Here is a 21,831-nt window from a genome sequence, read left to right on the forward strand (position 1 = left end):
CCAGGCCGAAGGGCAGCGGAGCAGGCGGGGGCGAGGGAGCGGCAGGGCTTGGGGGGTGGGGCGGAGCGAGAGGATCGGAGCGGCGGCGGCGGCGGCGGCCTGTCAATCAAAGGGTGTCGCCCTGGCCCACGGCCCCGGAGACCCACAGACTCCCGCCTCCCGCTTCCCTGCGGCCACCGCCGGCGAAGCGCTGAGTCACGGTGAGGCAGCTGCGCGCGGCGCCGCCGAGCCCGCCCTCCCCGCGCCCCGCCCCGCCCCGCCCCGCCCCGACGCGCGTGAGGAGCGAGCGCCCGCGGGGTGGGAGGGGCCAGGGCTGGCGGGTCCCCGTCCTTCCGGGCCCACTTGAGACGCTCAGGGGAGTCCCCAGGGAGATGACCAGAGGTGCTTAAATAGTCCTCTGCAATTTGGTGCTAGTGGCAGACTGCCTTTCTTTCTGCAGAGCGCTGCGATCTGGTAAGTGCCTCATCAGTTGTTCACGTGCACAGAATTTAATTGTAGAAGTCTGGAAAGACCCAGAAATAGTCCACATGGGAAGTAAAATACTTTTTAGGTGCTCATAGGTAGGTGATGACCGTTCTGTACGCCTTGGAGGATTGAGCTCATTTCTGTGTCCCACAGTTAAACACCCAATAAATACTTACTGAGTGCCCGGCTCTGGGCGGGCGCATTTCAGAGTAAGCCTTGACTGACTGGAGGGCTTTTCAGAGTGGATTGCTCTAAATAGCAGCAGCTCCCATTCCTAGAGCACTGACTGCACTCCTTTAAGGTAGGCAGTCTTATTACTTATGTTTCACAGGTGGGGAACCTGAGGAACAGAAAGGCTTAGCAGTTGGCCTCAGGTCGCACAGCTGGTACATGGTGAACCTGGTATGCAGACCCAGGCTGTGGGGCTCCAGAATCTATTCTTGCATCTCGGTTTGAGTGGGCATCTTTGAAGGAATGGATTATAGATCGCTTGAAGAAGAGCTTTACAGATTGGGGGTACTGTCTGCAAGCTTTTAAAGTGGAAAGGGAATTGATTCTATTTGTTCTGTGATATTCGGTTGAGTAGACTTTAGACCCACAAAGAGGAAGCGCTTTTGAATTCAGGAGATCAATGAGTCCCCAAAATACAGATTGTGTTGTCAAGGGTACCTCCTTCATGAGTTTCCTGTGCTCATGAAGAAGACTTCACGAGAAAGCACGAAGATTTCTTGCCACTTAGTTGTCCCTGAACTTCAGGGATAGTTCTTTGAGATGACCCTCAAAGATCCCTTTCGATGCCAAGATCAGGAACATTCACGTGAGAGTCACAGACCTCTTGGTGTTTCTCCGTGTTCCCTGTGTCACCACACAAATCTCTCAGCTCCTGGTAGCACCTACCTCATGGGGCAGCGTGGGGTAGGAGGTAGGTTGAGAAATTTCAGTGAGGTAAAGCTGGTAAAGTGCTCATTAGAGGTTTTTGGTAAGTGCCCTACAGAGCTGTTATTGCTTAACCTTGTAAAAGATGACCATAGGACTACACCAGTTAACAACTGTCAATAACTATTAGGGTGCTGGGAACCTAGTTAGTACTCATACGTGTTCACCATCATTATTGTTGTTTTAAAGCACCTAGCTCAGGTTTTGTACAGAGTAAGCAGTTAATAAATTGTAGCTGTTAATATTTTGGGCAGGTGTAAATTTAATATCCTTTATTTTATTGTCCTTGGCTAGTCCCTCCTGTATGACTTCTCTGTTCTGTTATCCCTCCTCTTGCTCTCCATCCTTTACAGCTCAGCCTCAGAACACTCTTTTTAGCCTTTGACATGGCATCCTTCAAGAGGGTTACCCTCTCAGTGCTCAGCCGAGAGCAGCCGGAAGGGGTTGGAGCTCGGGTCCGCAGAAGCATTGGCAGACCTGAGGTACGCTGGTTGGGTGGCTGTTTCGTACTTTTTTGTAGAAGGGACTAGGGGGACGCTGAGGGTAAACTTGGGAAGAGAGGGCATGAAACAATCTTGAGCTGCCGTGTGGGGCACCATTGGGGCCAACCCAAACTTAGCAATTGGGGTCCCCCCAGGACCAGCCCCAGCCCAAAGCAGGTTTCTATACCATGGATTCAGCAGTCCTGAGCAAAGGGTACAGCCGAAGCATCTGCACCTTCTCCACACGCCCATGTCCCACCCAGGGTTGGTCTGTCTGCCTCAGCATGCACATCACCACACACACCCACGGGGTAGCCCCGAAGTTTACATGCCCACGGGTCAGTGCACCAGGGAGAGACTTGGTCCCCTTTCCAAATTCCCAGGAGAGATAATCTGATTGGCTCAGCTTGGGTCAAATCTCTACTCTTGGCCAGTCAGCCATAGCCAGGGATTTGAGTTATAGACCACTGAGACCCAACTCTGTGGACCTCTTGGTGGAGGGTAAGTAGGGGCTTCTTTCCAAGAAGGTGATTATAGGTTAAGTAGACGTCTTTCAACATTAGAGAGCAGTTTTCTTTGAAAATTATGGCAGATATGGAACTTGTAGAAAAGAAAATTTTATATGCACAGAAAGGTAATCAAATGGTGGTTCTAGTACAGGGAATACAGTGCCCAGCACCATATGAGATTCCAAAAACAGAATTCCTTCTATTGAGATTTAATCGACATACAACATTTTAGTTTCAGGTGTACAACACAATGATTCAATGTTTGTATGTATTGCAAAATGATCACAATTCTAGTTAACATCTGTCACCATACGTAGAGAATTTTTTTTCTTGTGATGGGAACTTTTAAGATCCACTTTATTAGCAACTTTCAAATAGGCAATATGGTATTAACTACAGTCACCATGTAGTATATTACATACCCAGGACTCATTTATTTTGTAACTGAAAGTTTGTACCTTTTGACCCCCTTCATCCATCCATCCAGCATGCTCCCCCCTAAGTTTGGCAACCACCAGTCTGTTCTCTGAATCTATGAGCTTATTTTCTGTTTTGCCTTGTTTTGTTTTTAGATTCCACATGTAAGTGAGATCATACTGTATCTGTCTTTCTCTGTCTGACTTACTTCACTTGGCATAATGCCCTCAAGGTTCAAACATGTTGTTGCAAACAGCAAGATTACATTCTTTTTTTGGCTGAGTAATATTCCATTGTATACATATACTACATTTTCTTTTTTCCTCTTTTTTTTTTTACCATTATTATTTTTTTTTTATTGAGGTACAGTCAGTTTACAATGTTGTGTCAATTTCTGGTGTACCACATTTTCTTAGTCCCTTCACCTGTCGGTGGACACTTAGGTTGTTTCTGTTTCTTGATTATTGTAAATAGTGCTGCAATGAACCTGGGGATGCATGTATCTTTTTAAGTTACTGTTTTTGTTTTTGGTTAAATATCCAAAAATGAGATTGCGGGATCATATGGTAGTTCTGTTTGTAATTTTTTTGAGGAACCTCCATACTGCTTTCCATAGTGGCTGCACCGGTTACATTGTGCACAAGTGTTCCCTTTTCTGCACATCCTCACCAACACTTGTTATTTCTTATCTTTTTGATAATAGCTTTTCTAACAGTTGTGAAGTGCTGTCTCATTGTATTTTGAGTTGCATTTCCCTGATTAGTGATGTTGTGCATCTTCTAAAACATATTTTTGGATAAAGAAAGAAGTAGATTCTTTATGAAAAGTGGGGCTGATTTGTTCCTCTTTTTAAAATCTGCTCTCATACTCTCACACTCTTTCTGTCATTGGCGGCTTATTCATTTGAGAATATCTTTTGAGATCCATCAAACATTGTTTTCCAAAGGGATACATGCAAATTGGATTACTCCAAGGGCTAAGTGCATGGTGGCTGTTGGGAAGATGCATATGGATGTAGTATTATATTCTACTGAGCCACATCACTATTGGAACAGTTGTGAAGAATTCAGACACCCGTCAGTAAACCCATTATTGTATGTTGAGGGTAGCTTATACTTTAATTACTCCATCTGTCAGGAGTTTTTGGTCTTGTGAACCACTTTGACGGTCTGCTGAAACCTATCGATTCTTTCTCAGAATAATGTTTCTTAAATACTTAAAATACGTAGTCTTACATGCAAAGGAAAATTTTTATATTGAAATATGGTTAGCAAAATATTACAAAACAAATTCGTATCTTAAATAACAACTCTAGTAACATTAAATAAGAAGCTTTGGTGGCCGTTTTCATAACTCCTGGATTTCAAAGCTGTGAGGGGCCTGAACAATGGTTCATACACCTGCAACGATGGTAATGTAATATGAAAAGAGCCTTGATTTCTGCTGGTGACAAAGTCACAGGTCCTGGTCATTTACTGTGGTTCTTTGGCTACATTCCTTTTTTTTTAAAAAAAGTTTTTATTTATGTATTTTCTTCTTTTGGGGAGGATAATTAGGTTTGTTTATTTATTTTTAATGGAGGTACTGGGGATTGAACCCAGGACCTTGTGCATGCTAAGCAGGCACTCTGCCACTGAGCTATACCCTCCCCCTTGGCTACATTCCTAAATAAAGGAAATGTCCAGTTTCAGGCTGGAGAAGGATGGTGGTGACTGTTGCACCCCACTGTAAATGGACTTAATCCCACTCCACTGGATACTTAAAAATGGTTAAAATGGTAAATTTCCCATTATGTTTGTTGTACTACCAAAAAAAATTCAGGAGAAAAAAACATTTCAGTTAGAGGTTAATGAAAATAAAGATGTGTTTTTTTTCCGGCCAAGTTTATAGTCACTCTGAATTCTATGCATGGTACCCAGTTAAGAGTCCCTGGCTGAAAACCTATGCTTTAAAGATCCCCATAGTCTATTAATTCAAAAGGTCTCCCATGCCCCAGGCGTGCCTCTACCCTAAAGAAAAATAAATAGATAGAAATCATTCATAATGCCATCACTTGGTTTAATCACCATTAAGATGGAGGGTATTTCCTCTTGTATCCATGTAATTATGTAGTTTACGTCTTGGGGATTGTACAGAATAAATAACTTTGTGTCCTTAGTTTTTCATTTAACATGGTAGCACAAGCACTTCCCATGTTATTATAAATTCCTCATGAACACCATTTAAGTGGCTATGACATATTTCGGTGTTTGGGCATACCATTATTCTCTTACTCCTGGCCCGACTTTTGACCGTTTCGAGCGTTACCATATTTGTTGGCACTCCACACATGGCCAACTTGCCAGAAAGGTGGACCCCCAACTCCCCAATCCGCAGAGAAGGAAAGCCATCACTCTGCCTTCAAGGTGGTTCCTTTTCAAACTTTTTGCACCAAGATTTTGTCTCTGAAGAATCATCTCATCAAGTTTGGAGTCCAGAGCTATTTTAGCGTAGAATTTACAACAGTGTTCAGCATTAGTGGCCCTAAGTGACATGTTGCCTGTGACTGTAAATGTGGAGGTAGAGGAATTCATGGTTCTCTCACCGAGCCTTTTGGTGGTGAGTGATAAAGGAGAGATGGGGTGGGGCTGACTGGCACCTTCTACTAACAGTTGTCTCTGGTCCGGGGCAGCCAGGCTGGAATTGGAATGATTGTACAGTGTGATGTTAGCGGGGAGTTCCTCTGTGGTCCCAGCAGGAGGGAAACCCACCAGTCCTCTGCATTTGCCTCCCTGCCCCACTCCCCTTTCCACCAGGCAGTCCTTGGTGGGATGTGATTTTCCTTGGACCACTCTTATTCAGGCAGACCTCAGAGATATTGAGGGTTCCTTTCCAGACCACTGCAATAAAGCGAGTATTGCAAAAAAGTGGGTCACATGAATATTTTGGTTTCTTGGTGCATATAAAAGTTATGTTTACAGTATACTGTAGTCTATTAAGTGTGCAATAGTATTGTGTCAAAAAAACAAGGTACGCACCTTAATTAAAAAATACTTTATTGCTAAAAAATGCTAACTGACATCAGAGCCTTCAGTGAGTTGTAGTGATAACGTCAGATCACTGGTCACAGATCATCATAACAAATATAATAACAATGAAAAAGGTGAAATATTGTAAGAATTACCAAAATGTGACACAGAGGCACAAAGTGAGCAAATACTGTTGGAAAAAATGGTGCTGATAGCCTTACTCAAAGCAGGGTTGCCCCAAACCTTCACTTTGCAAAATACTCAGTGTCTGCCAAGTGCAATACTTCAAAGTGTAATAAAACAAGGTATGCCTGTATATACTTTCTTTTTTTTTAAATTTGCATTCTTTTTATTGAAGTATAGTCAGTTTATAATGTGTCAATTTCTGGTGTACAGCATCATGTTTCAGTCATACATGTACATACATATATTCATTTTAATATTCTTTTTCATTATAGGTTACTACAAGATATTGAATAGAGTTCCCTGTGCTACACAGTAGAAACTTGATATTTATCTATTCTGTATATATTTTCTATTAGGGAGAATTTCTAACATAGAAAAGTGGAAAAGAGCATAATGAATCTCTGTGTACCCAGCCTCCAGAAAGATCAATTCATGGGTAGTCTTGTTTCATCTCTGCCCCATCCATTTCTTCCCTCAAAGTGTTTTGAAGTCAGTCATTCCATTTCGCTCATAAATATTTCAGTTTGTATCTCTGAAAGATAAGAACGTAAAAAATAGAACTGTAACTCCATTAGCACACTTAAAAATGATGCATTTCTTAATATCATCAAACAACCTTGACTAATCTTTGGCTGATACAGCCTCTGTAGTGACTCTCCATCAGTGTCTCTAGAAGTTGAGTCAGGGTAGAGGAACACAGAGTCACAGCTCAAGTCCGTTCAGGGCCGTAACTAGACCTCGGTCTGGACTCTGTGCTGGCAGTTTCCTCCTGCCTTCTCGTCGTTACCCTCAGGCTGAGTAGGCCCCGGGGGTACTGATCTGTTGGAGTCTACCTTTGAGGGACCTCTCCCCTTTTCTGCTGCCATATTATCTTGACGTATCCGGGCCTTTTGTTGGGTATTGGGAGAGTGGGGGGGGGGGGTCCTCTCCTGATTCTGAGCTGCTGCCACACGCATTAGTGCCATTTTACCAGTTATATTAGGTGCAGTTGTGTATGACTGAAAGCATCCTCCAAAAGCAGTGGTTTACATAGGTAAGGATTTTTGTTTCTGTTTTGAAAAACCCAAAAGTAGGCGGTCCAGGGTTGGCCTGGAAGCCCCACACTTGTCAGCCCAATGCTCTTTCTAAATTTATCATTCTTAGTGTACCAGCTTATGGCCCAAGACAGCTGTTGGAGCAGTTGCAACTTGGGTGCAGAAAGGAGGAAGGGGGGAACAGCGAAAGGATATATGCCAGCTGTCTGTCCTCCTTTTATAAGGGATTTCCCTAAAAGTCCCGCCCAACAACTTCTGCATACCTCTCATTAGCCGGATTTGGTCATATGACCACAGCTACAGAGGAGGCTAAGGACCAAACACAAGCACCACTTGGGATGTTGGTGGAGTACCTTCTATATACACAGAATTATTCTAGATTCAATGACGCATCAAAGAAAAGCATAATGTCGGCCCTGCCTCCAAGGAACTGACATTACTGGCAGCTACTTCCACTGCTTCCTGATTTAAATCAGACACCAGGCTGCTGGAACTTTGTGAAGAGAGTGGCACAGGCTTGAGGGGTGGTGGCCATGGGTTTGACTGGCCTTCTCAAGAGATCAAAAGAAAGCTTGGAAGCTGCCAACTGAAAGTGGCAGCCAAAGGATCTGGAATTGTTTAAAGAAAAGGAAATTCTCATATGGTTCAAAAACTTTGAAAGAACATCACTTTAATATGTAGAAAGAGAAAGATGTCAGTGAGTTGGGGACCAAGTCAAGATATTTTAGAAAATCTGAATTCTTACATAAATCAGATCTTGTCTGCAGGTAGCAAGTGTCTCTAATGTGTTCTTGTATACTTGCTGAATGTTTAGAGAATGTTAGGAACTTGGATGAGGGCTAGTACCCAGCCTGCAAATAACACTTCAGGACAATAGTCTAATGCAAGACACTCCTGCTTGTTGGAGGAAGAGTGTCTCTTATACATGTACCCCATCCTTTGTCCAGGTAAACACTTCATCCGTCTGACTTTCACATCTGACTTTCAAGCCTTCTACAGTCTTTTCCTTGTGCCGGCTTTTGAACCGTATGTGTCCGTGTGCCATGGATTGGTGACCACAGGATTGAATATGTGACCCATATATCACAAATAGCACTTCCCAGACAATGAATAAGTACTGTTCTGTGGGTGTGGATGGTGATGAGGGTAGGACTGGAAAGGGGGAACCTCTTCTTTTCACAATTTAGTTGACGGCAGGACATATTTGCTCATGTTAAACTCTTTGAGCCCAAGAAGCCATAAATATCTCTTGATCTCATCTTTACCCACATTTTAATACCAGAGAACCACAATAATGTAGACCTAAAAAGCCATCTCGAGACTCCAACCCCTTTGTTTTATACGTAGGGAAGTTGTGTCTCACAGATCTAACAGGTACCACACATCTGTGTAGACCCTGCAGCGTTCTGGGCACTGCACTGGGTGCTCTGCAGGCACTGTGCCCAGTCCTTCAAGATACGTATTATCCTGTGAGAAGAAAACATGTGTAATAAGGTATGAGAGTTTTCATCCTCTCTTCCTTCCCAACCCCAGTTCCATTCCTGGGCTTGCCTCGAGCTGAAAGGGAGTTATGAGTGACAGGATGAGACTGAAAGAATCCGAGATCTGATTTCCACTGGAAAGGGCTGAGAGCTCCTGGTGGAAGAGAAAAGAGTAAATTCAGAAGGTAAGGGGACAGAGGAGAAAAGGGAAGAGCTCTCTCCATGTGTTCGGAGGAGACTTGAAGGGTTAAAGTGAGAGAAGCTGGAAATATTGGGGACATGAATTGGAGAGGAGTAAGGCAGATTTGAAACACATCTCTAAGTAGAAGCCCCCTTTGGCATTTTTGAGAGAATTCAATAAATATTTGAATTGAATTCCAATTACTTTTTAATATATTTTAAAATTATCTTTTAAAAAAACAAGGGAGGGCAGGAGGTGGTAATTAGGTTTGTTTGTTTATTTATTTATTTAATGGAGATGCTGGGGGATTGAACCCAGGACCTTGGGCATACTGAGTATGCTCTCTACCTTCTCCCCAGTTACTTTTTAATATTGGGCTAGATGAACACTGGGCTGAGATGGGTTACAAAGTGGCCCAGCTTTATATGGTTACAGCCCATATTTTAAAGTGAAGAAACTGAGACTTGATTAGGTTACAAAAACTTGTAGTAGCTTGTTGAATTTGTGTGCACGTGTGTCTGTACTATATATGTTATATGTGTGTACATAAATATGTGTGTACATGTGTGTATGTGTATTTTTTCCCATAGAAAGTGAAAATAAGAGCCAAGTCAGAGGGACAAAGAGAAGGTTTGGTACTTTCATTTCTAGCAATATGACAGAGTAGATACCCTAAAACAAACAAGCAAACAAACGAACAAATAAATAGTAAATAAATAGCTGAGCTGACAGGAAGTTAGAGAAATTCTTAGAGTCCAAAAGCAATGAAAAGGAAAGAAGAAATAGGAAATCTGAATAGTTCTGTAGCATTAGGGTAAGTGAATCAGTGTTTTAAAAGTTTATCACAAAGATGAGAGCTCCAGATGATTTTTACAATTTTACCAAATGTTTTACATTCAGATAATTCCAGTAATATACAGACTCTCCAGGAGGTGACACCCTGGGGAGTCCTCACATCACTTTATGAAGTAATGTTATCTTGCAATCAAGACCAGACAAGGATGGCAAGTGAAAGGATAATTACATCACATTTATGAGCATTTTTGCAAGAATCATAAGCAAAATATTGACCAACCAAATACAGCAATGTGTAAAAAAGATAATATATCATGACCAAGTTTGGAGTGTCTGAAGAAAGCAAATTTGGTTTAATATTAGAAAATCTATTTATATAACTTACCAACATTAAGAGATTAAAGGAGAAAAAAACATATAATGTCTCCATCAGTGTCGAAAACGCGTTCAATAAAATGCAACATCCACTTATGCTAGAAAGTTTAATAAAGTAGAAATAAAAGGAAAATTATGTAACCTTATGAAGGGAATCTACAGAAAGCCTGCATTAAACAACCTGGTTGCCAGTGAAACTGTAAAAAGCAGTCTGTGTCATATTAGGGACAAGGACAAGGATGTCTGTTGCCATCTATTCTACTCAACATTGTTGTAGAGGCGTTAGCTTGCAAAAAGACAGAAAAAGGAATCGAAAGTATAAGGGTTGAAAATTAAGGGGGGAAAAAACAGTTATTTGCCAGCGGGTGTTGGTTGAAATATTACTCCCCAATATTCACCCCCTCCCTGTAACAGAATTACACACTCTCACCCACTTTTAGGTGCATTACCCATGAGTCTCTTAGGGAGGGTTTAAGTGCCCTCTTCTCTGCCTTTGGGCTTGGCCATGTCACATGCTTTGACCAACGGGACGTGTTATTGTGGTTTTCCACCACTGGCCCTTGTCTATGAGAACAGCATGTCCTAGACAGTGGCCACTGTTTCAACTTGGGACCAGAATAAGAAGACATGTAGAGGCCAGCCAAACCCAGCCAAACCCAGAGAAGCTGCAGCCTGCCACAGCTTTAATCTAATGCAAGCAAAAGATAATTTGTGAGCTGCTGGGCAAAAGCTTATTGATAAATACACTAGTGATATCAATGTCTGCAAAGAAAACCCAAAAGAAGCTACAGATCAATTATTCAAATTAATAAGAGCTTAACAATGTTCAAAATTGCCTTTTTCATGTATCTAATCCCCAGCAGCAAGCTGTTCAAAAACTTTAAAAATGCTATTTACATTATTATAGCTTTGTAATATAGTTTGAAATCAGGGAGTGTGATGCCTCCAGCTTGATTCTTCTGAAGATTGTTTTGGCTATTTGGAGTCTTGTGTGGTTCCATACATATTTTAGGAATATTTGTTCTATTTCTGTGGAAAATGCTATTGGGATTTTGATAGGGATTGTGTTGAATCTGTAGATTGTTTTGAGTAATGTGAACATTTTAACAATATTAATTCTAAGACATGAACACAGAATACGTTTCCATCTGTTTGTGTCATCTTTACTTTCTGTCATCAGTGTCTTAGATTTTTCAATGTACAGGTCTTTCTCCTTCCTGGTTAAATTTATTCCCAGGAATTTTATTTTTTGCGATGCAATTGTCACTGGGATTGTTTTCTTAATTTCTCTTTCTAATAGTTCATTGTTAGTGCCTAGAAATGCAACAGATTATTGTAGCACGTGTTTGAAAGCTGCCAAGAGGGTAAATCATAAAAGTTCTCATCACAAGAAAAAAATTTCTGTACCTCTGTATGGGGACAGGTGGTAACTAGACTTCCTGTGGTGATCATTTCGCAGTATTTCCAAATATCAAAATCATTACCTTGTATATCCGAAACTAATATATTGTTATATGTCAGTTGTACCTCAATAAAAATACTATTTACAACACCATAAAAAGTATGTTAGTTGGCAGTAATTTTAATATATGTAAAATCTTTAGGGAGAAAATTACAAATCCTATTGAAAGACATTTTAAAAGACCTAAATAAATGGAGATAACCATGTTTATGAATAGGAAAACTCACTATATAATTGTCAGTGCTTCCCATATTAATCCATAGATTCATAGAAATTCCAATCAAAAGTCCAAAATTTTTGTTTGTAGAAGTTCTTAAATATTCTAAAATTTATATAGAATAATAAATGGCCAAGAAGAACCAAGACAGTCATAAAGATACACTGATAACAGGCAGATCTGTTTCCACCTCTCATTTGAGCTCAAGATTTAGCTTCAGTTGCTGTCTAGCTTTTGCATAATATACTGGACACTGAATATTCACAGTTCTATTTATATAAATATCATTTATATGCAATATCTCAAACTCAACTTGACCTAAAATGAAGTCACCGTGGCTTTCTATTTCTTGTGCTTCTGGATGGTCCTACCATCATCCCGGGTACCATAGCTAGAAATTTGGGAGTGATCCCAAATCCCATTCTCCATCACTACCGCCGTTGCCTTAGACCTGGCCTTTGTCTTTGCCTGCCTGTTAAAATCACCTTCTCAATACTCTGCCTCCTGTCTCTTCTTTTTCCAAACCATCTTCTACCTGTATGCTAGAGTGATCTTTCTAAATCTGATCGTCTCAACCTTTCATTTAACCCCATCACCTTCAGGATAAAACCTCACCTCAAACTTTAAGATTTGGCCTCTATCCTCAGCTCACCTCTCATCATGATTCTGTGTGCATCTTTTGCTCCAATAGAGTAGTTTCTTTGAAGTTCTTCAAGCTTGTCAAGCTGCTTCTTTGATCTTTTATTTAGAATATTCTTCCTTCTCCCCTTTCTACTTGATTAACTTCTACTTAAAGACCCAGCTCAAGTGACACCTCCCTGGTAGACCCTTCCCTGAGCCCATCCCGGTCTCATATGCATTCTCTCCCTCCAGAGAGCGCAATCATTACAGTGCAATCATTGATTTCCTAGTCTGTTCCCCCAAGAGACTCTATGAATCTGTTTAGGATATAGACTGTCTTGTTTGTACTTGACTATTTAGGTCTTAGATGATCATGAAATGTTTGTCCACTTCTCATGATATATCAGCTCTTTAACTTAGTGAATCCATGTGTGAGTGAGTGTGTGTGTGTGTGTGTGTGTGTGTGTGTGTGTGTAAGGAGTTCTTTCCCGAAAACAACTTTCATTGCCCATAGTTGCTCTTCGGCAATATCGTTTTCAGTGAGATTTTCTAGATCTGTTCATGAATGTTGCCCCTAGTAGTGTGGCTTAAAAGGCATGTCTAATCTGCTGGATTTGATTTTTATTTCAGTTAAAAAATCTGGATCCATTTTTACTGTTTGATGAATTTAAAGGCGGTAGACCAGGCGGATTTCCTGATCACCCACACCGAGGTTTTGAAACAGTAAGTAAAACAATGTGACTGCAAAAGTGTGTGTTTTAAATTTTACCTCTGTTCTTAAAAAATTAGTAATCACTTCTAATAGAAAATTCAAATTTAGAAGCAGCGAATAACAGGCAAAACTTAATTTACAAGTTCCTGGCTATTAATAGAATTGTATTATCTATTTTACACGAAGTATCTTCAAATTTAAATATTTACTGTAAATCTTTGAATTTGTGCTGCTGGAGACATTCCTATTTGAGCAGTTAAATAAAGAGCGAGAATTGGCTTCTTAAAAATATTTATATAATTAAAATAATCTATTGGAGATAGAAGAAACAATTTAAGATGTGATTAAGATAATTTTGTATAGAAAACTTGCTTCTCTTCAAGAATATTCAGAAATGTTTTACCTCATGTGATATAATGTTTTAAACCCTACAAGGCAAGCCAAGAACACTATTAGTATTTCAACTCAATTTCAAGGGATTGTAGAATCAAGGGGCTGAAATCGAACATGGCCTAAAAATTAGGATTTTAAGGCCATACATATACATTTACAAATTAAACTGTAAAATTCATAGTGATTTTGCTGAACACTTATTTTCAGTTTTAGCCAGATGAGGAAATAAAAGTGTGAACACAATGTTGGGGCGCTTTCAGAGATTCCTCTTCTCCACACACGTATATATTCTGGGAAAATGTGGGGACAGTTCCTAACAAAGTTGAGTCATGCGCTCCATGAGAAGAACCTATATTCTTAGAAAACAGACCAGGGCTTAGTGTGTCTGTCAAGCTAGTTTCTGAATGAGTAAATATTCATTGACATCTGGCAACGTGCAGACGTTGTTGTCTGGTGATCTTTTGTATGTTGAGCAGGGTGTCTGTGTGCTGGGGAGTGTGAGCAGAGGGAGGGAGGCTGACGGAGGAGGAGGTGTGATCCCTGCTAGCCTCCAGGATGCAGTCTAGTTCAGGAGGTGAGAGAGGGACAGGTAAAGAGTGAAGCACTGTAGTGTAAAAAATGGAATAAGCCTAGAAGCTTCTGGAAACAGTATGAAGGATTAAGGTTGTTTGACCCATCTCCCTTCTTCCCTTAGCCTTTTGCCTTCCGGTTCTGTTCTCTTGTGACCACTTCGAGGCCACTGTGCCTTGCTTTACATCAATAATGGAAGCCATTCCTTTCACCTCCCCTACACCTGGGCTAGATTCTGACCCAGTTCCCAAAACAGGTCTCCCCACTGTGCTCTTCTGTTTCTGGTATCAGGAGATTCTCACCATCCCACAGCTGCAGCTACCATTGTATTAATCCTTCAAGATCTTTCCAGATATTACCATCTCCATCATGTTTTCCAGACAATCCCAAGAGGATCTACTTTTTCTGTCGTTTGGCCCCAATAACATTAGATTTTTGCAGTCTCATACACGTTAGATCTTTATGGTGGCCTTGATCATACCCTCTGTCTTGTATTTGACTAGGAGTTGCCTCAGTTAACAGTTGCTTCAGCTCAGGTAATCCCGCCCATCGCCACGTTCTCCGGGTGGAGATGCTCAGTAACTCCTGGCTGAATTTAACTGGATAATAAAAAGAGATGGTTTTCACTGAATATGATGAATATATTAAATAAAATGAATGATGAAACACATTGCTTTCCTTTCCATTGTGGAAAGAAAATTTAATTTCCTTTATAAATTCAAATTTATAAATTGTAAGTTACTCAACTTGAAACTACTCTGAGAAGGGGTTCAACTGTAGAAGATTGGTATTTGGCTCTTTACTTTTGAATAAGACTTTTGCTTAAAATTGTAGTTGGAATCACAGCCAGTCCTCATCATTTGCAAAGTCACCTACACGCTGAATTTACTTGTCACCCCCAGATCAATCCCTGTGGCGCTTACGCCCGCATTCGTGGGCATGCGCAGAGCACCCCAGCTTGCACACGCTCCCAGCTGATGGTGAACAAAACAACACTGTCTTCTCGTGTCAGCTCTCATACTGTAAACAAGTGTACTTCTTGAGGTCTATTTAGTGCCACATTTGTGTGCTTTTTTGTTGGTGATCTACTGTTTAAAACAGCCCCCAGGCATCGTGCTGAAGTGCTGTCTCATGTCCCTAAGTGTAAGAAGGCTGAGAGGTGCCTTAGGGAGACAACATGGAGACAATACGCGTGTTGGAGAAGCTTCCTCCAGGCCTGACTTGTGCTGCTGTCCGTGAGCTCAGTGCTAATGAATCAACAAAATAGATAGTAAATAAGGTGTCTTTAAACAGCAGCAAACATAGAACAGAGTTCTGTTATTGATTCATTCTTGATTGTAACCAGAGGGTGGCAGGCCCCTAACCCTGTATGTCCCCAGGAGCGATGATTGGGTGTTGGCTCATTCAGTGATCATGGCAATGTTATAGAACGTCACTACTGTCAATGACGAGAATGACCTGTGTCAGTTTCCCCAGGAGTGTAGGTAGGCCAAGGACTCAACTGTCTCTTACTGTGAGCTTTAAAAGTCTGCAGTTCAAAACCAGGTCCACACTTCTAGGCTCGCATCACGTCCTCCCTGGAGCATTTCCTACAGATTTGTTTTCAATTTTGAAAATGCTAATTAACATAAAGAACAGACTTAGAATCACCTGTTTTATTACCGTACCATCCAGAAATAGGTTTTGCTATTATTTTAATGTAGTTTCTTCCAGTACTTTTCATGCTCTGTGTGTTTTGTCTCTTTTAAAAAACATTATAATGTCAGCATTTTCCCAACATTTAAAAAAAAAACAACTAATCTTTAACAGCTTCATTAAGCAGCTGCCATGAAATTGTACCAATGGACATTGCCACAGCAATGTGTCAGGGCACCTGTTTTTCCTCAGCATCACCAACACAGTATATTAACCCACCTTTTCTTTATCTTTACCATCTTGATAAATGAAAAATAATGCCTCATCATAGTTTTAATTTGCATTTCTCTTACCTGAGCAAGATTGATTACCTTTTCATTTTTCAAAGATCTGTCATACCTATTTCTCTCCTTGGCCTATTTTGTTCTGCTGTGTTGGTGACATAATTCTTATTGTTTTATAAATACTCTTTATATATTAAGGAAATCAGGCCCTTTTCAATGATAGGAGTTGAAATAGTGTTAAGAGGGATTAGGCTTGTTTTTCACTGCCTCCAAAGGTAAACCTTTGGATACGAAGCGTAGATGCAAACCAATAGAAGGAAGAACTTTGTAGCAATTCATTATTCAAAGATGGAATAGGCCCCCTGGATCAAAGTGATTTTCTTATGCCTGGAGAAATACAAGCATGTATACTGAATGTTAACATGATGGGTGTGTGATCAGCATCAGTGGTCCTCAAAATAGACTGTGTGTGAGATGACTCAGTGCTGTGCTGGAATAAAATACTAGAGCTCACATTTATTTTTTTAATAAAAATGAAATTATGCTGTCCTAACACATGAATACAAAAGATGAATAAATGTACTTTTTTTAGTCCATGCTCACATTTTAGTCCATGCTCACATTATGTGATCAAAGAAATATAGAGAATATTACTGTACAAAATTCTTCTTACCTCAAATGTGATCTTGGAACCGGCAGTGGTATCACCTGGAATCTCAAGCTCCACTTCCGTCTAGGAATCAGGACCCACATTTCAACCACATCCTCAAGTGGTTGCTATGAACGTTACAATTTGAGAAGTAATCATCTGATGACCCTCCAAACCAGAAATACTATTTTATGAGTTAAGCACAAGAACCTGATTTTACCGAGTAAATGGCTGACCCTTTTTTAAAACTTAAATCTTCAGTTTGCATAGCCGTATATTTTCTGTTAAAAACTTACCTGAATGTTGAGGAAGAAGGAATGCCCTGGCGAAGGAGGCACACCTGGTGGTCCCAGGACAAAGGGGAAAATGCACTTGGTATCTCCTGCCTGAAGTTTGGACTCTGGGGAGCATCGTTTGGAAAGTCCCGAGTGGTCAAGGGTGGAAGGATTTCTGGTTGAGCCTGATACCTTGGTTTACGGCAGCTCTAAATGGTCAGAAACAAAGAACCATCTGAAAAATGCACAACACTCTGCCTTTTTTTATCCATACCCTGCCAAAATTTAGTTTCGCCCAAAAAAGAAGGACTTAAAGTTCACACACTTCCAATGAACCCTTCACCTACCCTGAGAATAGATGTATTTTGTTCCTTTTAAAATCATCCTTTAAATTAGAGCCTTGGGACTTTCCAGGTTTGGGCACTGAAAGTCCCGTGTTCCTAGGAAGCCCTCAATCCTGGGGAAACCAACATGGCCGGTCGCTCCTGCTGAAATTGAACAACTCTTAGGAATAAACTACCATGCCTGCTTCGCAGGGGCATTTTCGGATGGGCTTGTCGATTTTGTCCTTAGTTGGGCTTTGAAATGTTGTATAAAGTTTTTCACTGCAAGCCTCAGCAGGTTCTTTGATTTTGTTCAGGAGAACAAACCAGCTCTGTTTCCAAGGGTGTGCCCATCAGAAAAGCCACACTCATGTTTATTGGTTGGCAGCCAGCAGCGTTTGCATGCAATATGCCTGAACAATATCCCGAGAGGAAGGGGAAGGGTTCTGGTGATTCACACCTAAAACTTACAACTGGATTTAAGCCTCCTGTCTCCCACATGGCCTGTTTTTTCTAACTTGCTGTGCACTTTCAAACCCAAACTATACCATTGTTGAATCAAAGCTAGGGGAGTAGGGAAAAAAGCTTGGTTAAATTCAAAATCCATTTCGGAAGGGAAAATAATAGTCTAGGAAAACTGGGAACAAAGGATATTTTCTGAACCTTATAAAGACTCTCTTGTTCAAGGAACATCCTATGTCATATTTAATATGGAGATATTAGACATGTTCCTGTTATGAGAAGAAAGACAAGAATGTGAGAATGTAGATCATCAGCATTGTGATTTCATATGGTTGTGGAAGCTTTGAAGCTGTTAGTAAGAGTGATAGCTATTGGAAAGGAGGAGGACAAATTACTTATTTGTAGGTAATATGCTAATAAAAGACTCACCCCCACCCCCCGGCTGCGTCCAGCTTTCTGCAGTGATGTGATTGGAGGAGGACATGTCCTGAAGTTGTGGTCACAGAGCAGCACGTGGATTTTGGTGTATATGCTTATTTGGCGTGATTTGGGGGTGAGGCTAACAGATAATAGGGAAGAAGCTAAAGCCACCCTCACTCCCAGGAGACCCCTTGGCACCACCATGCTAAGAATATCAACTGAAACCTCTTATTAAATGGCTGGGTAGAAAATAATGATGCAAAAATCACCCACTTTCCTGCACAAAAGCAGTAATCAGATATAATGGGAGAAGATCCCATTCAAAATAGCAATAAGAACCCCATAGAATTCCATGGGAAAAGTTATTCTCTCACCCGGTTACCCTACTTCTAGGAATCTAATAATTTCCTGGGGAAAACCCCACCATGGAACAAGGGGATGACCTGGGGACAGCTTCCTCTCAGAAATATTTGTGCACCATTGGAGGTGCCCACAAAATTTAAGAGTGCTTCAAATTAAAAAGCATAACTTCTTCAATCTTTTCTTTCTCTGAAAAGAAATTAAAATTGTGTGCGTGCCCGCTCATGCGCCCATGAGTTTAGAAGTTGGAGGTGGAGGACGTCTATTTCGCAGGAAAGCTAGCAAATGATGAAGGAGGAACAAGAGAGATCCATTTGATGAAATTTCACAATCTGAGGGAGAGGCCAGCACTTCTAACAGAAAGGTCTGGGAAGGTCTCAGGGAAAAATTGGCCGTAAATGTAAAATCTTAAGGAGTAAGTTAGATATGACTCTCTGGACAATGGAGGACAAGACAGAGGGCATAATGCGGAGATTTATTAGAAACTGAGTAGTTTAGTCAGACTTAAAAGGTGGATGTGTAGGGTGGGCTGGGTCTCAGAGCTGTAGGCCGGGCCATTATTGGGGAAGGTCTTCAAAGCCAAGCTTGATCTCTAGTTATGAATGAATGACCAATATATATATCCTGCAACTCCAAAGTTAACGCTGTCGTTTTGAAATTAGAACCATTTTTAGTCTAAAAGTCTAGATTTTAGGATGTCTGTGTCAGCGGTTCTCAACTGGGGTGACCTTGCAGATTATTCCAACTGGAGGGTGCTACTGCCATCTAGTGGGTAGAAGCCAGAAATGCTGCAGAACATCCTCCAGTCCCCAGGACAGTCCCCACCCACAGCAAGGAATAAAACCCTGGTTTTTGTCAACAAGTGTAGGTCACGTGAGGAGAAAGTAGCAGTTTAATGGAAATATTCTTCGAAAGCAGTCCACATAAATTCCCAACAAATTTCCCCATCTGCCACACCCCCACCCTATTATAATTGCAAACAGAAACCATTCACGTCTGAGAGACTACATTCCTGGAGCTCTTAAGTAGACAAACTGGAGGGGAGATGTAATAAAGACAATAAACCAGTCATTAAACATTCTTTTATGTTAGCAAATATGAAATAATGCTTTTTAGCGCAACTAAAAATAAGTCCAAAATAAATGAACATAGATCATTACATGCTAAAAAACTTCTTGCATATCTTCAGCACTCTTAGCGAATCTTCTTCAGAGTTCTCCATCAGTAGACTCTTCTCAAATGAAATGTCTGATGACATAGGATGAAACCCAAAGGAAATTTGCCATGCAATCATATCAGCTCCCAGTTTTATGAGAAGCTTCACCTGCTTTCTCTACATTGCCTCTGAACCTCACAGCAACCTTGAAAAGTGGGAATTGTTAGCCCCCCATTTTACAGATGAGGAAACAGGCCAGAGAGGTGGTGACTTATGGAGTCACACAGCCCATACAGGGCCGGTGGGCCCATCTGAACCCAAGCCCGCACCTGTCCACTCCTCCGTGCTCCCACTCCTGGAACAAAGTTCCCTTTCTATACGTTTGACAGTGTTTCAGTTCATTGACATGTTAATACCATTAGAGATGAGATTGCCTGGGTAACATTGCCCGGTAAATTGTGAGCCCCTCTATTCCTTGTGTGACTTACTGTGGGACCCAGTGCTTTCATGGTTCAGGGATCCGGATTTTCTTGCCTGTAAGTGCCAAGTCACGTTCTCACTTCCCCTCTGAACTTCTGCTATAATGAGGAAACTGATTGGGGTTGGTTGACTGCCTGGATATTGAAGGACAATCATTTAACTTCTTGATAGCCGCAAGAAGACCATTCATGATCGAGTATTAACACAAGTAACAACATCGTGCTTTAATTGCTTATCATCTTTTATTACAACCTAAAAATTTGTTTCTTCCTTCTTATATACCTTTTTGCCTTACCCAGCCTAGCTTTACCCCAACATTTCAGTCTTTTAAGGACCCACTAAGGGGCTGCCTCCTTCCATGAATGACTCCCCCATTCCTCTGGATTCTTCCTCATCAGAATTAATCTTTCTTCTCTGTTTCTACCGGTTCTAATTGTACTTCCCATTTGCATTCGCATCTCTTAGCTGCCTGTTTTAGTAGTGTTCCCTCTCCTAGAGTTAGCGGTAGCTCCCTGAAGGTAGGGAAGGGATGATCACTGCGTTCCTTTTGGGTGATATCTTACTTCCCATTTATGAGTTTGCGATGACATTTTCTCTCTCTTTTTGAATTGAAGTATAGTCACTTACAATGTGTCACTTTCTGGTGTACAGCATAATGTTTCAGTCATACATATTGATGACATTTGCTCTTGTGCAGGCCGACATGAAAGAAAAAGAAACAAATGAAAAATTATTCCAAAATTTAAAGTTTATTTAAAAAGACAAAAAACTGGCACCCCCATGTCAGACCCTCTTATAAAATGTCATATTGCTTCTTGAATTCCCAAATCCCGAGAACTATGGTCCAGTAACATCAAGTGCAATAAACACATTCACTGAAAGTTTGAGAAATTAAGTCCATACCATGAACTGAATCAGGAATAATAGATCATCCATCAAAAGGTGTTAGCTGCTGAATTAAATTAAACATTTCTATAGTGAAATTTTAACAAAATATTAAAACAAGAGGGAAATCGACCTGATTCCCTTAACGGGTCTCTCTGGAAGAGCCCTGTCAGCCCCCAGCCTGCCTTGGCACCCTTCGGTTGGAGGCTGCTGAGCAGAAAAACCTCCTTCTTCACCACAGCACCGTCCCTCCCTTGATGACCAGAGAGCAGCTTGCCACAAGGACATGCCGTCTTTGAGCAGAGACAAGGTGCACAGGCTAGAAGACATGCCTTTCAGGAAAACATATCCCTGGTGTGGTGAGGACCGAATTTAGAAAAGCAGTGAGCATGTGTCAGGAGGCTCAGCAGAGGGCACTCTCAAGCAGCAGTGCTTCTAACTACCCACTCTCCCCACTCGGTGGAGACACAGTGCGTTGTCTGCGGGAACTCGGGATAATCATAGGAGCTGACGGACCGCTCCCTCGAGGCCTCTTCAGTATAACATGGGAGATGGAATGATGGATGTGAACGCCTTGACCACAAATTTACAAGATGCCTGTAGTATCCGTGAAGAAGCTGGCCTGACGATTATATGGGGAGCCAGCAGTAGTTTGTCTGAAGAGATTCCCCAAAGGGTTGAATCCTGAGTGGGGTTTGAAGAGGAAGGCTGTTCCTGACCCTGGAGTTCTAGAAGCAGCTGTAAGATTCTCAGGGAATCTGCAATTCAGCTCTCCTGAGTAGCTAGATTTGGGAATGTTATCATCATAGAATCTCGATGGGCATGGCAGAAATTTAACTCAGAGTGGAAGTAGCCGGGGAGGCTTTTGAGAATGGGTGCCTGTGGTGGGGGGTGGCAGGAAATGTTAAGTGAGGCCCTGCAGAGCCTTCAGTGATTTGGGTTTGCCTGTTGGCTGAACACCTAAACCCTGTTGGTTATCTTTTCCTTTTTTGTGAAAATCACCTTTTGGCACTTGTGAAGGTGTTTTGGGGAGGGTCAGAGTTGGATGAGCCAACTTG

General features: G+C 41.4%; 1 protein-coding gene across 3 annotated transcripts in view; it reads left to right on the forward strand.

Annotated features, from left to right (window-relative positions):
- Positions 1-21,831, forward strand: part of PIR (pirin) — a 92,239-nt gene that overhangs the window by 240 nt on the left and 70,168 nt on the right. For 2 of the 3 annotated variants that reach the window (XM_010993413.3, XM_031445863.2), the window contains exons 1-3: positions 301-453; positions 1,755-1,883; positions 12,800-12,892. In XM_010993413.3, the coding sequence (XP_010991715.1) occupies positions 1,788-1,883; positions 12,800-12,892 (189 nt within the window). In that variant the 5' untranslated portion in view covers positions 301-453; positions 1,755-1,787. Of the gene's footprint in view, positions 1-300; positions 454-1,754; positions 1,884-12,799; positions 12,893-21,831 lie in introns of those variants that run through there. The other variant, XM_031445862.2, reaches the window with a different exon arrangement.

This window comes from Camelus dromedarius, chromosome X (genome assembly GCF_036321535.1).
Source record: "Camelus dromedarius isolate mCamDro1 chromosome X, mCamDro1.pat, whole genome shotgun sequence".
NCBI lineage: Eukaryota > Metazoa > Chordata > Mammalia > Artiodactyla > Camelidae > Camelus > Camelus dromedarius.